Source organism: Danio rerio, chromosome 16 (genome assembly GCF_052040795.2).
Source record: "Danio rerio strain M-AB ecotype USA chromosome 16, GRCz13ab, whole genome shotgun sequence".
NCBI classification, from domain to species: domain Eukaryota; kingdom Metazoa; phylum Chordata; class Actinopteri; order Cypriniformes; family Danionidae; genus Danio; species Danio rerio.
The window spans coordinates 39,913,743-39,934,695 of NC_141036.1; the positions used below are offsets into that span (position 1 = coordinate 39,913,743).

Sequence of the window (20,953 nt, forward strand, 5' to 3'; positions counted from 1 at the left end):
ACCATAATGGGTCAGCCCTGGATGCAGGCATTTTAAAGAGTGTGTTAGGGTGATGGACTGGAATGCAGCTCTCCTCCTTGGCTGAGGTTCAGAGTGTTTGCTTTGTAAGCAGGGCATCAGACTGGCTCTCCTGGCCTGAATAAGGAGAGGCCCCAGTGCTCAGCCCCACACTGAAGGAGATGGAATGCTGTATGTTCACTCCTCCTGCATAGACAAGCACAGCACGGGAGCTTAACCATCACCTGACCACACAGCAGAAGAGTTTTTATTTGCTTGTATGCATTTTTGTACTTTTAGTAGTAGTAGTAATTGATGACAAAGTTGTACATATGTAGTTAAAAATATAGTTGTATTAATCATTAAATTATATATTTTGAATCAGATTTAAAAAAAAAAACTTTTGCCAGTGTTTTTTCACACTTTAGTGTGAAATTTGCTCACCCAGACTGCATTTATTTGATTAAAAAAAAAGTCTAGTAGGTAGGTCTAGATCAGTTTAATAAATGTAAATGATTCAACAGCAGCGTATTTGAGCTCAGGTTCTGGATTTTAACTGCAGTTTATATCAATGCTGTTTTATCCCACAGAGCTCATTTCATGCCTGCATCGAGGGACGCATTTCTCCTCCCAGCAGATCAGGTGAGAAGACATTGTCAACAATGGTCTGCCTTTAAAAGCATGATACCAAAGTGATTCATCCCTCTGAATGATGCTGCTCTTTTTTGTAGGTTATGTTAATGTTAATGTGAACGATGGCTTTACTTGTGTTCCAGTGCGTTCTGTCCTGCAGGCTGCAGAGGGGTTGCAGGAGAAATCTGGGGCTGGCATGGACAGGGATACCGTGATGTAAGCTCAGATTCATACATCTTTGTGCAAAAGAGTCACTAATAGTCATACTATTTGAATTTACTACCGTACTTGGATTGATGCTGTGTTTTTAAAAGCTTACTTTTCATTTAGCTCTTTTGATAAGAATATTTAATATTATTCCCCTAAAATCTAAATGTAAGTGTTCGGGGTTTTAGTATTATTATGTTAGTCTTAAATGTATAGTACTCTCCATCATCTTCTTCCAAAAACCAGTAAGTTTTGCTTGTCTTCAGAACACAAATGAAGATATTTCTGATTTTTAGGTTACCCAGCACTCACTTTTGGGAATTTACACCTACCTAAAGTTAAATAGTAACTATTTTTGACCCCAGTGAGCTATGAACATAAATTAGGTATCATTGGAAGGAATCTAGAAAGTTTCATGCTACAAAATATAAAATATAATACATTATGAAGTAATAAGAAAGAAAAATTGTACAGTGTTTATTATTTGTTTTTTTTTCATATACAAACACAGGAAAACATTAATGTAATAACCTAGAAAAAATATTCCTTGAAATCCAAGCGTCTCATGAGTTTATATTTCAAATTTGATGGAGATAGCATGCAAAACAAGATTTCTGTCAAAAGATTTCTGAGACTATATCTGTGTCCTTTTTTTCCTCACGTCAGAGGCGTTTTCTCAAAAATGACCTTACCTAACTAAAACAGTAACAGTTGCTGAATAATTTGATCTACATTCACAGTTCATGTATCTTTGGAAAGAAGACACTTTAGGCTTTACTATTCATAACTCAGAGTTATGTTAACATTATCCTTATGTAATGTAAAAAAAAAAAATTACACCATACTAAACATTTTATTATTTCATAAACAAATAAGAGAGCTCCCTCATCCTCCATTGACGTCAATGGCTATGAAAATACTTGTGTGCGCACAAAAACAGCGACTTTATTCAATGTTTTTTTTTCTTCAGTGTCAGTCTAGGGCACTAATGTATACCCCTAGATACCTGCGCACATCTTCCTCTGTTTGAAATAATGCACAGGCGCATCTGAGGTATAAATTATCAGCGCAACAGAACACAAAATCCACAAAGAGCACAGCTTTCTTGTGAACATGCGCCCTATACTGACACTCTACTAAACTTGCCTGCTTTCATATTTCATTGACATCACATATCAAACAAAGCTGAACATTTCAATGTACTTCATTGAATTTTTAATGTAATCATTAATGATGTAATATTATAAAATATGTGTGTGTTTTTTTTGTAGACATCAGTGTTATGTAAAGCTGCGGTCCATGCAGGGGTGATTTCAGACAGTTTGGGCGGCATGATCAATGTGTCTCTGCAGAGGGGCATTACCTTGTACGAGTCGAACTTCGCTAACGGAGTACTATCAAAAACGTGAGTGTGGGTGGCATCTTGCGAGAGTTATACTGACACCTAGTGTTGTGGATGCAGCATCACATAAAAGCAGAGGCTTTTAGTTACTGATATGGAATAGGGTATATGCCGAAGTATGCGGAAGGACTTTTAATTTGTCAGTAACCTTCTCATTTTGTATTGTGGCTAAAAATAAATAAACAACCAAATATAAAACTATTTTGACTGTTACAATATTTGTAAATTACAATATTTGTATATCTTTAGGTGTTTAGTTATATGTATGTATGTATACAGTTGAACTAAGAATTATTAGCCCCCCTAAATTATTAGACCCCGTTTATTTTTTTCCCAATTTTCTGTTTAACAGAGAGATTTATTTTATCTTTGCCATGATGACAGTAAATATTTTACTAGATATTTTTCGAGACACTTGTGTGCAGCTTAAAGTGACATTTAAAGGCTGAACTAGGTTAATTAGGTTAAGGTTAATTAGGTTAAGTTATTGTATAACAATGATTTGTTCTGTAGACTATAAAAATAGCTCAAAGGGGCTAATAATTTTGACCTTAAAACTGTTTTTAAAAAATTAAAAATTGCTTATATTCTAGCTGAAATAAAACAAATAAGACTTTCTTCAGAAGAAAAAATACTATTAGACATACTGTGAAAATGTCCTTGCTTACACAAACACACACACACACATTTTATTATTATTTTTATTATTATTTTTTTCTTTAGTTATTTATTTAATTTTGTTGACTTAATTTTGGTAACAACCATAGGAATACATATTTGAAAAATCTAGTTAGTTTACAAATTAAGTTATGTGTAATAAAATGAAATTAAACCATTTTAGAGTTTCCTTGGATCTGTTTTGGGTCATTGTGTTGCTGAAATGTCCACTCTGGTTACATCTTCATCATCCTCATAATGTAGATGTTGGACTGAAGCAGAAAAAGGTAGAGGCTTAATGAATACTTTTTACCCATGTCATTTCATTTTATTACACATAATTTGTAATAAAAAAAAATTTCATTTATGGATTAATTTGGTTATTATCAACATCTGGTGAAAGTTTCAAGTCAACAGCACCTTTAGAAATATGTTTTTTGCGAAAAATGGTGACCTGTTCAATACTTATTTCCCCCACTGTATATAATGTAATGTAGTATTACATACAGTAATAATGTATATTCACCTTTTTTTCAGCGGATCCTTGTCAGACAAACGGGTTGTCTTCTTTAAAGGTAATAACTATTATTCATCAGGACAGTATGTTAGATAAGATCATGTTGAATTAACAAATTGTTACGTTTTGAAATGTAATCGTTTTAACATGCGTTGATTAATGGCTTTTACATGTATTTGTTTGCTTGATAAAGTGTCTGTAACTGCAAATGAAATGCATCAGTATCAACATATACATTATTTAATAGATATTAATGTCAGTTAAATGTATTTTTTCAAAGTGCTGTATCATAATATAGTATTAATAAATATAGCTTACATTTTTTCATACATAACCCACGTTGTATATTCCCTGGCATAAGCCTGCTATAAAATATAGAAACATATCCTTATATCATACGCACTGCTTTATTTTGTAGTGCCTAATTATTAACTACATTTTTAAAAAGGACAGTTCTTAGTTTAATTAGATCCTAATAGCAGGAATGAACCTGGGTGTCAATGTTCAGGAATAAATTACAGTTATCACACACACTTACACCTGCTACATGATACTTACAGCTTCAACATGCTGTTAGTGCCTGTTTGTAATTATACATCACTTGAAGATAAACACTGACAACTAAAGCTATGGTTTACGGTGTATATCTGAGAAATAAGAAAGTGCCATCTTTACTTGGAGTAAGTTCTGCTTTCTTTCCATGTGCAGAGTGTAATAGGGAGCTGATGGTGATGGCCTATAACACCTCTTCAGTTTGGGACGAGGTCAACAGGCTGGGCCAGAAGGTCTCCTGGTCTCCGGAGCTCGACGGCTCTCAGTGGGCTGCCAGCTCTGCAGATCAGCAACCATGGATGGAAGTCGAGCTCTGGAACAGGAGTACGGTCACAGGTTAGAGGTCAACCAATAATAACAATATATTTCATCTTGAAAGAAGCTATTAATAATGTATTAATGTAGAGTTCAGAAATATCAAAAGCTTTTACATATATTATTGACCTTATTCTACACGTGTGCTAGTTTTTGTGATTGCTTTACAACTTCTGATTCAGCCATTACTAGGAATAATAAACGGCAGAAAAACTTGTTTGCAACATGAAGCAGCAAAACAAGCTGTTTTTAATGTCTAAAAATGATTAGAAGAGAATGAGACCGGAAATCTCAAGCCAAAAAGATTGAAATGGCTGCGCACGCTCATACATGAAGAATGAGGTCAGTGTACACATCACAAAATCTGTATTATGTTTTTCAAATTTCTGCATATATTGTATGAGAAATTTATTACAAAATTAAATAAAAGCAGTCAAAAGGCAAAAATTCTGCCTAAATAACATTATTACAATATACTGTATAATGTAAATTGAAGTATGAAAATGAGTGGAAAAATCGCATCATTTTGTCAATTGCAGTTTTTTTTTTTTCTGTCACTGGCCGTAATGTAAGCCTTATGTCAAGCATAAAAATAATTAAATGCATGTCTAATCAGACTTATAGTCTGTAGACAGATAGTTCTCAGATTAAAATGGGATTCATGTATTTGTGCTGGTATTTCTGGTAATTAAATGTATCTATTTAAGGTCAAGCAAGACCTTAAATAGATACTTGTGGAACTCTAGCATTTCAATCTAAATATTCTGATCTTGCGTACATAACTTCTTTCGTAACACATTTACTATTATTAAAATTATTACTATTAAAATTATTTTTAAAAATGTAACCACTTCAGATATGAACTTAGCAAGCAAATGACCCTTTACAATGTCTAAACCTTTCGTAACATTCAAAAATACTGCAACAAATAAACCTCCTTTACACATTTGCCAGCATAATACAATTCAAATTCCATTTTTTTTCCATCGGATGAAGAAATCATAATTATGAATTCATCTAAATAATTGTTCTGCAGCCCATTTCTCAGTAAGAATGCATTTGTGTCTATAACTTACGAAGTTATAGGTTTGTGTAATCACTCCAAATGTCATTAATCAAACTTTATATTGTTGCATATACAGCATTTCCTGCTCTAAAAGTGAGTGTTACTGGAAAAATCTGTTGTTTGCATCTGCTTTCAGGCATCATAACAAAGGGTACGCCACATTACTACATTGAATCTTACACCATCATGTACAGCAAAGACCGCAAAACCTGGAAGGCCTACAAAGCAGCGTCAAGCAAAGACAAGAAGGTACATAATGCTGTAACTGTAACAGCTCTAAAAAAAATAATGAATAACTCACCAAGCAATTTTGTGTTTAATAGACATCTAAAAGAAGTCTAGCATGGATGGATCTTGGCTAAAACAAGAAAAAAAATTAGGTTTAAGACGTTTAGGAATAGCCCAAAATTAGACTAATCATCAATCAGACATTAAACTAACTTCGCGTGTGTAGTTATTTATTCTTGTGTATTTAATGATTAGTCTAATTTTGTTCCATTTTTAGACATCCATTAGATTTTTATTGACAGCCCAAACTTAGCTTTGTTTTAGCAAATACGTCTAATGTTTAAACATCTATACGACTGATGATCTATTAGACTTATTTTAAACACACACAAAAAAAAATGCTTTCAGGGAAATAGTGCAAATGGACACAAGAACACACTGTAAATTGACTTAAAGCCATGCGTTAATCCATACATTTATCTCACAGCTTTTGAAGTACACCAGGATCCAGGGTTTGCCTGGGTACACATAAAAGACTGAATAGCTTATACTTTGGTCTCAATAGCTCCTCTTTATAGGTACAATCTATACACTGCAGTATCCCAGTATACATTTGTATTCATTTTTCTGTACAGATATGTGCCAAAAAAATGGAATATCAAGCGAAAGTCCGTTTATTTTAATAATTTGTTTCAAATAGTGAAACTTGTGTGTTTTTATCCTGGATCTGTTTCTTCGCTCTTCTTTATTCTTTTTTTTTTTTTTAAGTATTATAAAAGTATTAGATGAAACCTGATTGGGACATCCCGAGTTTTTACAAGGGTTCAATCACTGCTCTCTTGTTAAAATACTCAATAAGTGGATTCCATATTACATAGACATTTTTAGTTTTCTTTTTAAGGAAAAGTCTGAGCTTCTCAGGTTGCAGGCAAGACATGACATTTTTTATCATTGTTGAGCAGCGAGGAGGATCTTTTTATTTTCAATTTAGCCAAATCAGTCTAATGTGCCAAAAGAGTTATATAAATCCCTGTACTTTGATTTTTAGACAGCATCATCACTGACATTAAATATAACTAAAATAGGCTAGGGTAAATTTAACTTATTAGTTTTGACAAATTTAAGTGAAGTGGATTTCAATAAATTAATAAATAAAAAGTTCTCCCAAAAAAAACTTAAGAAGTGAGTCTTTCAGCTCATTTTAAATGAGTAGTTTGACCAAAGAGCAAACATAATTTTGAGTGCAAGTGCAATCTCGGCACTGTAAAAATGTTCCACACAATTGATTTGTGTTGGGACAACATGAAGAAATTAAGTTAGCTTATTATTTTTCACAAATTTGAGTGAATTAAACATAAAACAATTAAGTTATTTGGAAAAAAATAAATCTCTTTAAGAATCGTGTTGATTTGGCTCATTTTAAACAAATAGCAAACATTTTTTATGTGCCTTGGTTTTTTTTGTGAGCAATGTTTTTTTTAAAGATTCATTAACAATTTTCTTCAATGTTAGGTGTTTGAGGCCCACTCTGATGGTCACGTGATGGTCCTCAACAGTCTAATTCCTCCAGTCATTGCCCGATACCTCTTGCTAAAACCCCAGAAGTGGCACATCAGGGCGTCTGCACAGGTTCAAGTGCTGGGCTGCCCTTCTGCCGCCCTCAGACCCCGTTCCCAAGGAGACGGTAAAGAATCTCTTTTAACCTCCCATGTGCCACATAAAGCTCAGTTTAAACATTTTTATAGTCCATATTCTAAAGAAAAGAGCATTGTATCAGACAAAAGTACAAGTGTGTTGTAGTAAATCTTGTAGCAAGGAATGAATTGCATTCTTAGTCTTTTAAAGCAGTGATGAATTCTGTTTCTTTTAAGTAGAGCTGAACACTAGGAAGGCAGTTGTCACAGAGACTTTGTCCTTAGACACACTGCCCACCGAGAGCCCTGTGATCAAAAGAAGCTCAGGTAATCTCCTGTGATTTCTAGTAATATCATGATACAAAAACCCATGGTGGATTTGTGTTTAAATGATAAAGCTTTCATTACTTTCTCTACAGGCCCCAGTCAAGCTGTGATATTAGTAGCGGGCATGGTTTTAGGAGCCGCTCTTTGTGTTGGTTGTCTTTTAGCTGGGCTTATTTTGTGGAGAAGGTAACAGTATTTGATGGTATTTTACATTTTGTAAAATTTATTTGATGCTAATATATATATATGTATATATATATTTATATATATATATATATATATATATATATATATATATATATATATATATATATATATATATAATAAAATTTAAAAAAATCATTTTCTAAACGTTATGCTTTAATTTAATTACATTTAATTTTATTTAATGTTTTAATTTAATTTGTTTTAATTACACGTAATTTTTGTTCAATGCTTTAATGTTATTTTATTTTTTTACATTTTGTACATTTTATTCAATGCTTTAATTTAATGTAATGCTTTGATGCTATTTTTATTAATCTTTTTACATTTTGTAAATGTTAATGCTACAATATAAATGTTATTTAATGTTTTAATGTTATTATATTTCATATGATTTTTTTTTAATTTTGCACATTTTAATTTAATGCTTTAATTACATTTAATGCTTTAATGTTATTTTATTTAGTGTTTTAATGTTATTTTATTTGAATTTTTACAAATTTTGTAAATTTTATGCTTTAAATTAATTACATTTAATTTTATTTAATGCTTTAAATGTCATTTTCTTTAGTGTTTTAATGTTATTTTATTTTAGATTTTATTTTTATTTGTTTTAACTTTTTTTATTTAATTCTTTACATTTAATTTTATTTAATGCTTTAAATGTTATTTTTAGCGCTGTCAAAATTAGTGCCCTAACGCATGCGATTAATTTTAAATTATTAACGCGTTAAAAAAAATAACGCAATTAACGCAGTTGCAGGTTTTTTTACTTTCTGTTGTGGTGGACGTGTGTTCAACATGCAAGAAACGTGGATAAGATCAAGGACGCACTTTTTGAAGGCAAGTTTCAGTATAAAACAATTAGTCGCATCACCAGGCTCTCCAAAGTTTCATGCAATTTCGGGTGTTTCATTTTTAACTTTCGACTTCTGTTGTAAGTTGATACCGCATGGCGAACAGAAAGAAAATCCTCTGCATTTCGTGACTCTGTGTTTCTTAAAGGTAATAAAATCACTGCTTAGGCTACACGGTAGAATTTTATTAAGAGTATAATCTTAATCATATTAAAATCGGAGTATTGGTGTCTTATGTGAATGTACTCAAAGTCTCTGGTGAAGTCGCGAGCTGTCAAAGCTGTCAAAGACGCTGCCTTTCAGCATGAGCCCTCCAAGTTTATCGTGTTTCCTCATTATACACAACGAAAGCGTATGCTTCGCGTTGTTGTGTCAGAATCCTTGTGAAATACTGTAATACTTTAGGACGCTTAAGTTAAGCAAATTTGATGAACATGATCATGCGTGTTGAATCTGAATGGAGTCGCTCCAGTATGGAAGGCCGTTGGGGCCAAAACGTCTGCAGCGCGTTGTGCGTGTGTCTGTGTCAGGCCAATTGAGGGGTGTCAGGGGTGGAGTGAGTGACGTATCTGAGTCGGGGCGTGTGCGCGCGAGACGTACCTGAAGGACGGTGGGGGTGAGTTGCACGTGACATACCTGAAGAGCTAGGAGGGATGCGGGGGAGAGGGGTGTGCAATGTATTTAACGACCGGTTTGCAAGAAATTTTCATTCATTTGCGGGCATTTGGGAGTCTCTGTGCACTTGTGGGATACTCCTAGTCTTAGCAACTGGATGAATGTAAAGGAGGATTAAGCAAAATTGTTTATACTCTATAACTAATGTTCTCAACTCACAGCAATAAAACTTTACAATGAGTGCAACAGTTTGTATTCAATAGTTTATTATTATAATTTTCCATTTTTCATATCTGTAATGCCTGTATTTTGGCTTTTCTTTTTTTTTTTTTTGCAGTCCACTTAGAATCCAACATGGAAATTAATGTTTTCATTATTGGCATTGATTGTTTTGAAATTTAAATGTCATTAACATGCCTGTGTTTTAATTTCTTTTATAAATATGGCTGTCAAGGCAGGATCTTGATGGTTTATTGTGGGTATGTTGTTTACATGAAGAAATCTGTGTTACAAGTTAAACACAAATTCTATTAAACAATTATATTTTGAATTTTAATTCTAATAAACAATTATATTTTGAATTTAAATAGTTTTTGTCTTGCGTTTACATTAATTTTACATTTGAATAGCCAAAATTACAAGTTTCAGTATTTTAAATGTGATAAATAGCGATAAATTTTTTTAAGAAGGTGCGATTAATTACTTAATTTTTTTAAATCGATTGACAGCACTAGTTATTTTATTTAGTGTTTTAATGTTATTTGTTTATTACATTTTGTAAATTTTTGCTTTATTTTAATAATATTTATTTTTAATGTTTTAATTTAATAATTTTTTAATTACATTTTGTAAAATGTATTTAATTCTTTAATTACATTTAAGTTTATTTAAAGCTTTAATGTTTTTTTTTACATTGTCAATTTCAGTGCTATAATTTAATTTGATTTAATGTTTTATTCATTCATTCATTCATTCATAAATGTATGAATGAACGAATGTATTTAATGCTTTAATTTAATTACATTACATTTCATTTTATTTATTTTTTAATTTGATCATTTTATTACGCTGAAATACGCCTCTGACATATACCCGTAAGGAATTTATTGTTTTTAATTTTCTTTTCAGAAAAAGAAATTCACAACTAAAGAAATGCTGTGTTGACCAAGGTAAGCACCCTTTACCCTGCCTCTCCAGTCCTGTTTGCTTTATCCCCCATGTCTCCAATCTGTTACTGGTATTTCCTGACTGCCTTTCCTGCTCTCTTGCTTAAGGCTGTCAGGGTTTCCACGGGACGGCGAAGCTTCCATCCATAAACCCAGAGCTCGTCTCGTACCCTTTGGTCCGAAACATCCACGATGCTCTCCCCAACCCTCCTCTCAATGGTACGACAACCACTGACATTTTTCATCCCATTATAGCAATGAATACCCCAAATTCATTCAGGAATGTTTCGAGCAACAAACGAGACAAGGCAGTGTTTGTCTAGAAGACGCCGCTGGGTACAACAGCTCTCAGCAATATATTCCAGAGCTCTAATACGACTCGAACAGCAGGACGGAAACAGAAAGAAAGCCAAAAAGTCATTCTGACCCCTTTGTTCGCCCCCATTCTGTGTGCTTTTGCTCAGCTGAGAGAAACAACAGGGCCAGTGGCTTTCATTCTGAGCTCATTCCTCCAACAGTTGCTCGGTGGCAGCATAAAAACATGGCTTTCTTTTGTCTGCACTGCTTCCCTGAATGGCTTCTTTAATTGGAGCCCAAATTAGGGGGCACTGAACACCCTCCTCAACACCCACTGGCCAACAGAGCCTTCAGTAAGGGCTTCTGGTACGAGGAGGTCAGTGGTCAGGACAATCAGAGGCCTTTCTGAAGACGCTTCCATTAAAACAATTTCGCCCTCTTAGCATTCCTGCCCAGTGAGTGAAGGACTGAGAGAAGGGGGACGAGGGGCCACTTTCAGAGCCTCAGATACTGTTGGATCATGCGGGAGCGCAATAATGCCTTCCTATTATTAGTTGGCCAAGGGAAAAGCCAGCCCTCTGGGGATGATTCTGGGGTTTATTGATTCTGGGGTTTATTATTATAGATGCACTAAGAAAATTTGGCCAATTAATGTTGGGTCCCATTTTATATTAGATGGCCTCAACTATTACGCTATTGCGTCAAAAAATATATACAATGTACTTACTGTGTTCATAATGTATTGCAGAACACTTTTGGTGCTTTTGAGGAGAGCTCTATAACATCAGAAAGATCCGACCCTTCTTATCTGAACATGCAGCTCAACTCCTTGTTCAAGCTCTTGTTCTCTCCAAACTGGATTACTGCAACTCTCTACTAGCTGGGCTTACAGCTAACTCTATCAAGCCTCTTCAACGGCTCCAGAACGCAGCAGCACGAGTGGTCTTCAATGAACCTAAACGAGCACATGTCACTCTGCTGCTAGTCCGTTTGCACTGGCTGCCAGTTGCTGCTCGCATCAAATTCAAAGCTCTGATGTTTGCCTACAAAGTGACTTCTGGCCTTGCTCCTTCTTATCTGCTCTCACTTCTGCAGATGGTGGAATGAACTCCCTAACTGCATCAGAACAGCAGAGTCACTCGCTATTTTCAAGAAACGACTAAAAACTCAACTATTTAGTCTCCACTTCACTTCCTAATCTGCAATTGCCTCTCTGGATATCATACCAACTGTACCCAAAAAAAAATAAATAAAAAAAAAATTCCTAATACTACTAATACTTTCCTTCTTAGACTTTACAGACCTGAAACTTGCCTACAGCACTTATTCATTGTTGCTCTTATAGTTGTGTAAATTGCTTCCTTGTCCTCATTTGTAAGTCGCTTTGGATAAAACCGTCTGCTAAATGACTAAATGTAAATGTAGATACAGGTAGAGTTAGGAACTCAGTTAAAGGGTGGGTTAAGTTGTAAGGGATGGTGAAAAGTGTAATTATAGAAATTATTACAGATGTAACTACATGCAGGTATTTAATCAATCATAAGTACAATGTAAAAAACATGTATTTACACTAAGTACATTGTAACACATTATTATTTTCAGTACATACAGTATTAGTTAACGCCACCTAACATAAAGTGGGACCTAATGTGTCGATATATGAAAGCACCAAAACAAACATGCCCATTTCTCAACTATGAGACAACGTTTTTTGTGTGTGGGTTTTTTGCCCCTTATCATTACTGGACACGTCCCTTACTGCTGATTGGCTACAAGTTTGGGCATTTGTGGTCCCAAAAGTGTTTTTTTTTTTACAATTTCTACATTTTAATTTAATGCTTTAATTTAATTACATTTAGTTTTATATTATTTTAGACTGAAATATGCCTCTTTATATATTTCCTGAGAGGAATTTAAAAAATTTATTTTCGTAATTTGAGCTTAATTTGAGCCTGATCTTGCGGGATTCTGTTCCAGAAAATGTCAGATATTCGCGTTTTGTGCTCCAGTATTTATTTGAATGACTCGCATGGTGAATACTTACATGTGTGTGTGCGTGTGCGTGTGTGTGTGTGTGTGAATGAGTGCAAGTGAAGGCTGCGTAGATTGTGTTTGCACGTGCACACACATGACGGTAGTCACCATGTGCAAGCTAAAGCAAAAAGGCTATTGACCCTCAATGATATTTTCAGCTAATCGGTTGGTGATTGTTTTGTGCGCAGTAAGCAGCGAAAATAAATAATAGCAGAGTGGCCTACCTAAATAATAATTGTATTTTCAAAATGGTAAAGAGGCAGTCACGCATATTTTCATTTTTAAAACCACGAGTAAATTTTGATCAAAAGAGATCCTGAAAAGACGAAGCTGCGCGAATGGATCAGGATAGCGGGAGACAGAAGCAAAGCGAGTCAGGTCAACTGAAAAACATGACAGAAGAGGTAACTGTGGGCTCTACTTAAAGATTAGACTGAGTGAGTCATTTAATTGTTTTGTTCACTTGGCAAATAATAGTGAAGTGAACTGAATAGTGATTGCTCATAAGATTTATGTTTGTAGCTACATGTTTTTATTAACCATGACTGAACCATACCATTTTATGGCACAAAATAATTAAAGACGGTTCAGAAATGTGATGCCCTTTGTGCAATCACCATTTAATGACGTCATGTTTCGAGAAAAAAATTAAACTGAAATTGTGCGGTGGACGTCGGTCATGGTAACTTTTATTTCATTTCAATTATTCATTTACAAATCAAGCACTGCATTAAAGTGACTGAGGGCCGGTGTCCTGCTGGGTTTAGCTCCAATTTGCTTTAACACACCTGCCAAGAAGTTTCTAATATATCTAGTAAGAGCGTGCTTAGCTGGTTCAGGTGTGTTTAATTAGGGTTGGAGCTAAACTCTCCAAGACACCAACCCTCCAGGAGTTTGGACACCCCTGGGTTTCCATTGGGGAAGGGGTGGGGTTTATTGGATTTTTTTCCATTGCATGATTTAGAATCATTGTAATTAAAATGTTTATAACTATACCAGGGGAAAAAATGTTTATATGTAGGCAAATATAGTTATATTAATAATGATAAAAGATTTTTATACTTAACTAAACTACACACACACACACAGAAAAAAAAAATTTAATTAATTAAATTTTAATTGCCATTTAATATAGTCTAGAAATAAATACAAATAATTTATTGCATGATTTAGAAACGCCCACTAGTCTAAAAACACCCACTTTTGCTCTGCAGAGACCTCATTATCATAAATAATGATAACATATATAACAGAATTAAGTTCTAATTAAAATGTTTATAATTCTGTTAGAATTTTATTTTATCTGTTTTGATGTTTATATGTAGATAAATTTAATTGTATTGATAAAGATTTAAGATTTTTATACTAAACTAAGTGCACACAAAGTAAAAAAAGGGTATAGTATTAAAGAATTTAATAATAATATTTAAGACATTCTATAAATAAATACAAAATAATTAAAATTCATTACATTATTAATTGCAATGCTAGAATAAATATCAAATCATAACAAAAATAAAAGAAGAAGAAAATGTAAAAGAATAACAAAAACGCGTAAAAAAAAAATGACTAAAACTAACAGACTCCAATGTTCTCTACTGTTTCCAGTCTATGCAGAGCCTGATGTGGTATCTGGCGGACAGATGATGGGACTCACATTTCGCCCCCCAATGGAAGAAGGCTACACCATCCCCTTCGCCCACAACCTCTACGACACTCCTGGACAGCTTCCTGAATACGCAGATCCTATTCCACCCGAACCAGAATATGCAACACCCTTTAGCGAAATGCCAACAGACTCAACAATAAACAACAGAGAGAATCTACCAATGTGTAGATCCACACAAATCTCAAGATCAGACAAACAACAGTACGACTGCCCTGCACACAGAGTGATCTCAAACGGGTACTGTACTCCAGTCACACATGGTACAGGCCAACAGAAACCTGCTGTGATTTACTTTGAGCCTCAGACAATAGAACCACTATTGCATACCTACCATGAGCCACTTTGAGCCAACATGGCGTCACCTGCTGGAGCCGGTTTGTGATGTTCTTCCACTGTTTGTAATGTAACCTTATAGGGATCATCAGCAGTGTTACAGGAAATTATTATTCTTTTGTTGGTAACTGTTATGTAGGATATGGGAGAAGCGCTTATATGAGGAAAAGTTTGTTGTTGTGTATTATTTTATTTAAATATAAAATGCGGGTGTGTTTTATATCTGCAACTAATCAGAATATTGTACAAGAGGATTTGATTTTTAACCAGTGAAGTATTCCAAAATGGAGTTTTAATAGTTATTAAATATACTTGACATTTTTCATACCACATTCTGAAGTGTTATTACAAAAGAAGAGTAAAAAAAAACTTTATTCTGTTTTATTTTAAATTGTATTACTTGTTTATTTTCTTCAGATTAAACACAATATTAAGAAAGCAATATTTGGTGGAATAACCATTAATTTCAATCACAACAAATGCCTTTTACTTGTTAAGGGTCCAAAAGTAATAGGACAGAATAATAATCATTAATCAAACTTTTACTTTTTAATGCTTGGTTGCAAATCCTTTGCAGTCCTTCACAGCCTAAAGTCTGGAACGCATAGGCCTCACCAGACGCTGGGTTTCATTTCTGGTGATGCTGAAAACAAGCAGGAACTGAAGACAGTTGCTGTAGATGCCTGGCAGAGCAAGTGAAATGCATGCTCAATCAGATTCAGGTCAGGTGAAGGACTTGACCATTGCACAACATTCCACTTCTTTCCCTTCAAAACCTCTTTGGTTGTTTTTGCAGTATGCTTTGGGTCATTTTCCATCTGCACTGTGAAGCACTGTCCAATAAGTTCTGAAACATTTGGCTTAATATGAGCAGAAAATATTGCCTGAAACACTTCAGAATCCATCCTGCTGTCAGCAGTCATCTCATCAATAAATACAAGAGAACCGATTCCATTGACAGCCATACATTGCCCATGTCACTACTACCACCACTGCTTAAGATCGTGAGCAGTTCCTTTCCTTCTCTATACTCTTCTCTTTCAATCTTTCATTTTCTTTTCGGCTTAGTCCCTTCATTAATCCAGAGTCCCCACAGCAGAATGAACCGCCAACTTTTCCAGCACGTTTTACGCAGCGTATTCCCTTCCAGCTGCAACCCATTTCTAGGAAACCATACACACTCACACACACTCATACACTACTGACAATTTAGCCTACTCAATTCACCTGTACCCCATGTCTTTGGACTGTGGGGGAAACCGGAGCAACCAGAGGAAACCCACGCGAATGCAGGGAGAACATGCAAACTACACACAGAAATGCCAACTGACCCTGCCGAGGCTCGAACCAGCAAACTTGTTGCTGAGAGGCGACAGCACTACCTACTGTGCCACCGCATTGCCCCTGAACGGTTTTGTTCAATCCATTTAGATTTGAAACCTTCATGCTCTCAACACAAACTTATTGTTTAGAACCCAGCATTATTACAGTGTACATACATACATACATAAAGTACATACACACAGAGATGAAGTACATGAAAGAAGTTAATGAAAGTTTTTTTTTTTTGTCATTGTAAGAAGTACAATGAAATAGTATTTTCTCAGTACATAATCAAAAAAAAAAAAAAAAAAACTAAAAACATACAGAGAAACCCAATTTCAAACTGTCTCTCAAGTCATTCTATAGCTGTGTATCTGTCATAGAAGATTCTATTTATTCTATTTGAGGATATGGGGGAAAATTCCATCTTTACATTACAAATAAATTAGGATTGATTTTGAAATTAAGGATTGAACACTGATAACCATGTTCTCCAATGTTAAACATGCTAATATTTTTGGGCAGTGCCACAGACCACTTTAATTAGCTATAGTGTCAGGATTGTGGTGCATTTGTCTTAGAAATGTGTTGCAAGTGTGTTGCAATAACTGTAAAGTTATTTTTTTGTTTGGTGCAATATTAATCATGGGAGGTATAGCAATAGCAAAATCATTACAATTGATTAAAAAATAAATTGGTTCAACTGAATTTTCACTGGTGTATAATCTTTAAACAACATGTTAAATATTTGATTAAGATTTGTTTTGGAGTTAAACAAGGAATGAACAGCTGAATGAAACCAGAGCACCCGGAGGAAACTCACACAAACATGGGGAGAACATGCAAACTCCACACAGAAACGACAACTGGCTGAGCCGGGACTCCAACTAGCAACCTTCTTGCTTTGAATCAACAGTGCTAACCACTGAGTCACCGTGCCACCCACTTTAAAAGCATATTACTTTTATTCATGTCAATGAATAGATTGACCAAACATGTGTCAATCAATGTCACACATACTACTTACTCATTGACTGCATGACAATCAGAAGAGATATCATCACTCATCTTAAAATGGTATAATTAAATTAGAATTTAGTTTTTTTTTTATAAATTAAAATTTAAATAAATTATAATTTTCAGCAGTTTTGAAAGGGTGGCAGCAAGGTTGCACACAGTACAGCAAAGACAATGTGGGGCTACACTTCAGTACACCAAAGAAAAAAAACATTAAGGCATGAGATGATTCGTACTTGAATCTTTTATATTATATTTTTTGGAAATATAAAGTATGCTTTTTGCATATATTTTTTTATGTATTTCGATGCCATGTTAAAAAAAAAAAAAAGGATTTTTTTTTTTTTAAATGTATTACATTGTTCCTTGAACTTGCTAGAATTGCTTCTGACTACCATGCTTCCTATTCTTGAATAAACTCGCCTGTCACAATTCCTACCAAATCAATAGAAGATTAAGCAAAACGTTGTTTTGTATCATTTGGTAAATATGCAATAATATCTTTATCTTTATTAAACCCACAACCTGTAAACATGTTGGACATCTGTTATTAAGTTACAGAGTAAACATGTAAAACGTAAGCCTTTTGACTTGTTTGTTTTCACTTTCGATTTCGCAATTATTCGTAGGTTACCCAAGTAACTTACCTGGAATGAAAAGTGACAATCCATCCATATAGTCTATGTTTTATACCGTCTGCTAATTGGCTACTTGTGGATATCCTTTGTTTTTTCTTAAGTGAAACGAAGTGCGTCTTAAATGTAAGTATTTTGACTTTTTTTTGTTTTCATTTTAAATGAAACTGAAACCATATCTACGACTGTGTCTATTTCGTTCTGTCCTATAAACTCATAATTAACAACGAAACTAAGTTATTAATGTCTGATCACTTTCATCTAATTAATGCAACTGCGGAATGCCTATTAATAATAATTAAAATAATAAAAGAAAGTGTAGTATTTACAACTATGTCAGGTTTTCCACAGGCTTCTACAGCGAAATTTAAATGGATATGAATATCCTGTCATTACTTAAGCTACACCATTACTAAGTTTATTTGTTTGAAACCTGTTTGACTTTCGTTATTCTTTTAAACAGCGTTTTTCTATTAGAACATTAAAGAATCTCTTTTTGCACAGTTTTCCCCTGCTCATAGTATTTGTTTTTTCCCAATATGGAGTGAGTGGTTACAGGTTTTCAGCTTCAAAATTCCTTTTTTTGTGTTCAACAGAATAAAGAAATGTATAATTTTAAAATAATCATGATAGGGGACAACGCGACAGGAAAGTCATGCATGATGTATCGATACAGAAATGGCTGTTTTAAGCATTTGGATTGTACCATTGGAATGGACTATTGCGCTAAATCCCTAGAGATGGAACCTGGTGTAAATGTGAATCTACAAATTTGGGATACACCTGGTCATGAACGATTTTGGTAAGCAGTGAGAACCGCATCTTTAAACCATATAAAACTGTAATGCTTTATTAAAATCTATAAACCATAAACAGATCCTCTAAAGCACAAAGCAATATTTGAAACAAGTTTAAAATGAGTCAATAGTGAGAAAATAACAGAAATTCACTTTTATTTAGTTTGTTTAAATCTTTTAAATTAATTTGTGTAACGGAATAAAAAAATTATCATCAAAAACAATGCTTGAATCGGACCCACAATTATAGAGCAGATGTGCCCAAACTCAGTCCTGAAGATTTCAGCTCCAATCACAATTTGCACATCTGAACCAATTATGGACACTTTTTGTCAGGTGTGTTAAGGCAAGTTGTAGCTAAACTCTGCAGAATATTGGTGCTCATTGCTGGCCAACATTATACAGTAGTTGGCATTAGAAGTGGATCACAAAAGGTTTATCAGAATTGCCTTAAGACTAAATAATAGGTGTTGTTCAATAGTTTTTTTTGAATAAAGGTTGATCTAATTCAAATGTTCTATGGCACACTGCTAGAACTGACAAGGCTTGGCCTCCAAACTCAGCTTACATAATCCCAGACCTATAGCCACTTTGTCTCAGCAGTTGGCTGCCGTTTTGACTGCTAAGAAGGTGGTCATTATATTATATTATATTATATTATATTATATTATATTATATTATATTATATTATATTATATTATATTATATTATATTATATTATTCTTAGGTTTTTTTTATTTATGGCGTTTCAGTTTTTGCAAAAAGTTTTGTTTTTGTCTTTATTGTCTATTCAATATTTATCCAAAAAATAACCTACTGTGAAAGCAACAGTAATACACATTTACATTGTTGTTCATCATCAAAACTTATGCTTTCAGGGATGCCATTCTAGCTTATATTCCTCGATCTGCTGGATGCCTGCTGGTGTTTGACCTGGGTGATCGCGAGACTTTCAACTTTATTAAATTTCGGTACTCAGCAGTGCGTGCAAAAGCACATCCATACAGTGTGCTGTTTGTGCTGGTGGGACACAAGTGTGACAGTGAAGAGCGAGAAGTGAGTCAAGAAGAGGTGGACGAGTTCGCAAGTGAAGTTGGAGCTCCGTATATCGAGACCTCGGCTAAAACAGGTCATAATGTGACAGAAGCTTTTGAGCTGTTGACCCGCCGTATTTATCAGGGTTTGATAAGTGGAGAATTGCATCTGCATGAAAGCTGCATTAGGAAAGATCGAGAACAAAAATAAATGACCAGTCAAGATGAGCCAGCTGAGAACAACAAATACTGTGCCACATGAAGTCAACAGGAAACTGCAGTTGGAAAATGTTTTCTACATTTTTATATTCTGAAATATTTTTTTCTATTATGTTTTTTCAGTATTCCTGAAAAATTCACTTGCATGAAACTAAACTTTTATTATCTATTTTCAGTTAACACTTCCCTCTTACGTGTCATATAAAGTATATTGCGAATAAAAACGTTTATATCCAGAAATAAACAGTACAGGGTTGATCAACTTTTTAACCTGAACAATTATGGTTTTACACTCTACCCGTGTTTAAAATGTCAGTGAAATTTTGGAATTGTCCATTGTCAGAAGCAAATCAGTTAGCATTAAATAAATGCACTTCTAGAATTTCATTACAGATTTATAGTCATCATCATCATGGCTGATGTACAATATGATTCGTGTACAAACGTACATCCATACACCTGCTTGTGGGACGCGTACACTAAAAAAGAACAGGAAGTGATTTAAGTCGAAGCAGAAAAGAGCATCAAGTACAAGTCACAAACAAAGCGAATCTAACAACTTTCCTTAAATTGCATTATTGTTTGGTTTTAAACTTGAGGATAGTAATTTTGAAGTTTTACAAGCAATTTTATCAGTCTGATATGACTGCTCATCAGTCTGTGGTCATCATTGTCTGGTTCCCCTTTTTATCATGGGCCAAACATTTTCCAAAAGGAAACAGATCTGGACTGCAGGCCATGGGATACTACACCTCTGTAGCACATGCAGAATAAGCCTTATCGAACTAACAATCTTGATCTCAATATCTGTCTCTGTATCCCAATTTAGGCCTCCATGTCAATAGTACTCAGCACATGTATACCAGACACCCATGCCTTAGCTCTGCTGCTGCCCACACCATGACAGACGCATCATTTTCTATGGTTAAAAAATTAACCTGAGAAATTAGATTGTTGATTTTTTTATTCTTTTTGTATAACATGATGAACCATGATCCATAGGATGCTCCTTTTATACCCACACAATGAAACCCTCACAAGGTTTGGCTAATTATTATGGACCATTTCAAACCTGTTTGATCTGAATATTATATACTGTATTTTGCTTTTGTACTTTTTATATGAAATAAAAGTTCAAGAATATTACCAAAAATCAGATTTTTTATTTTTTATACATCTTACTAAATGTCCCAACTTCTCAGAATTGATGTCGTAAGT

At 34.2% G+C, this 20,953-nt stretch overlaps 2 protein-coding genes across 6 annotated transcripts in view; both read left to right on the forward strand.

Moving 5' to 3' along the window:
- Positions 1-15,152, forward strand: part of si:dkey-34d22.1 — a 42,746-nt gene extending 27,594 nt beyond the window's left edge. For all 4 annotated transcript variants that reach the window (XM_087287394.1, XM_087287396.1, XM_087287393.1 and 1 more), the window contains exons 4-15: positions 588-639; positions 774-846; positions 2,109-2,242; positions 3,434-3,471; positions 4,122-4,301; positions 5,483-5,595; positions 7,087-7,258; positions 7,449-7,535; positions 7,628-7,721; positions 10,340-10,380; positions 10,486-10,596; positions 14,317-15,152. In XM_087287394.1, coding sequence (XP_087143520.1) covers positions 588-639; positions 774-846; positions 2,109-2,242; positions 3,434-3,471; positions 4,122-4,301; positions 5,483-5,595; positions 7,087-7,258; positions 7,449-7,535; positions 7,628-7,721; positions 10,340-10,380; positions 10,486-10,596; positions 14,317-14,723 — 1,502 coding nt within the window. In that variant the 3' untranslated portion in view covers positions 14,724-15,152. The remainder of the gene's footprint in view (positions 1-587; positions 640-773; positions 847-2,108; positions 2,243-3,433; positions 3,472-4,121; positions 4,302-5,482; positions 5,596-7,086; positions 7,259-7,448; positions 7,536-7,627; positions 7,722-10,339; positions 10,381-10,485; positions 10,597-14,316) is intronic.
- A 2,253-nt stretch (positions 15,153-17,405) lies between these two features.
- Positions 17,406-20,888, forward strand: si:dkey-34d22.2. Of its 2 annotated transcripts, none has more exons than XM_087284844.1 (3): positions 17,406-17,811; positions 18,282-18,487; positions 19,361-20,888. In XM_087284844.1, exons 2-3 carry the CDS (start codon positions 18,291-18,293, stop codon positions 19,725-19,727), a joined length of 564 nt encoding a protein of 187 aa, XP_087140970.1. In that variant the 5' UTR covers positions 17,406-17,811; positions 18,282-18,290; the 3' UTR covers positions 19,728-20,888.
- Positions 20,889-20,953: the final 65 nt, after the last annotated feature.

Coding starts and splice junctions, on each gene's coding strand:
- si:dkey-34d22.2 (XM_087284844.1), top strand. CDS start 18,291: ATGTATAATTTTAAAATAATCATGATAGGGGACAACGCGACAGGAAAG. Junction 18,488..19,360: donor CCTGGTCATGAACGATTTTG/GTAAGCAGTGAG, acceptor TTATGCTTTCAG/GGATGCCATTCTAGCTTATA.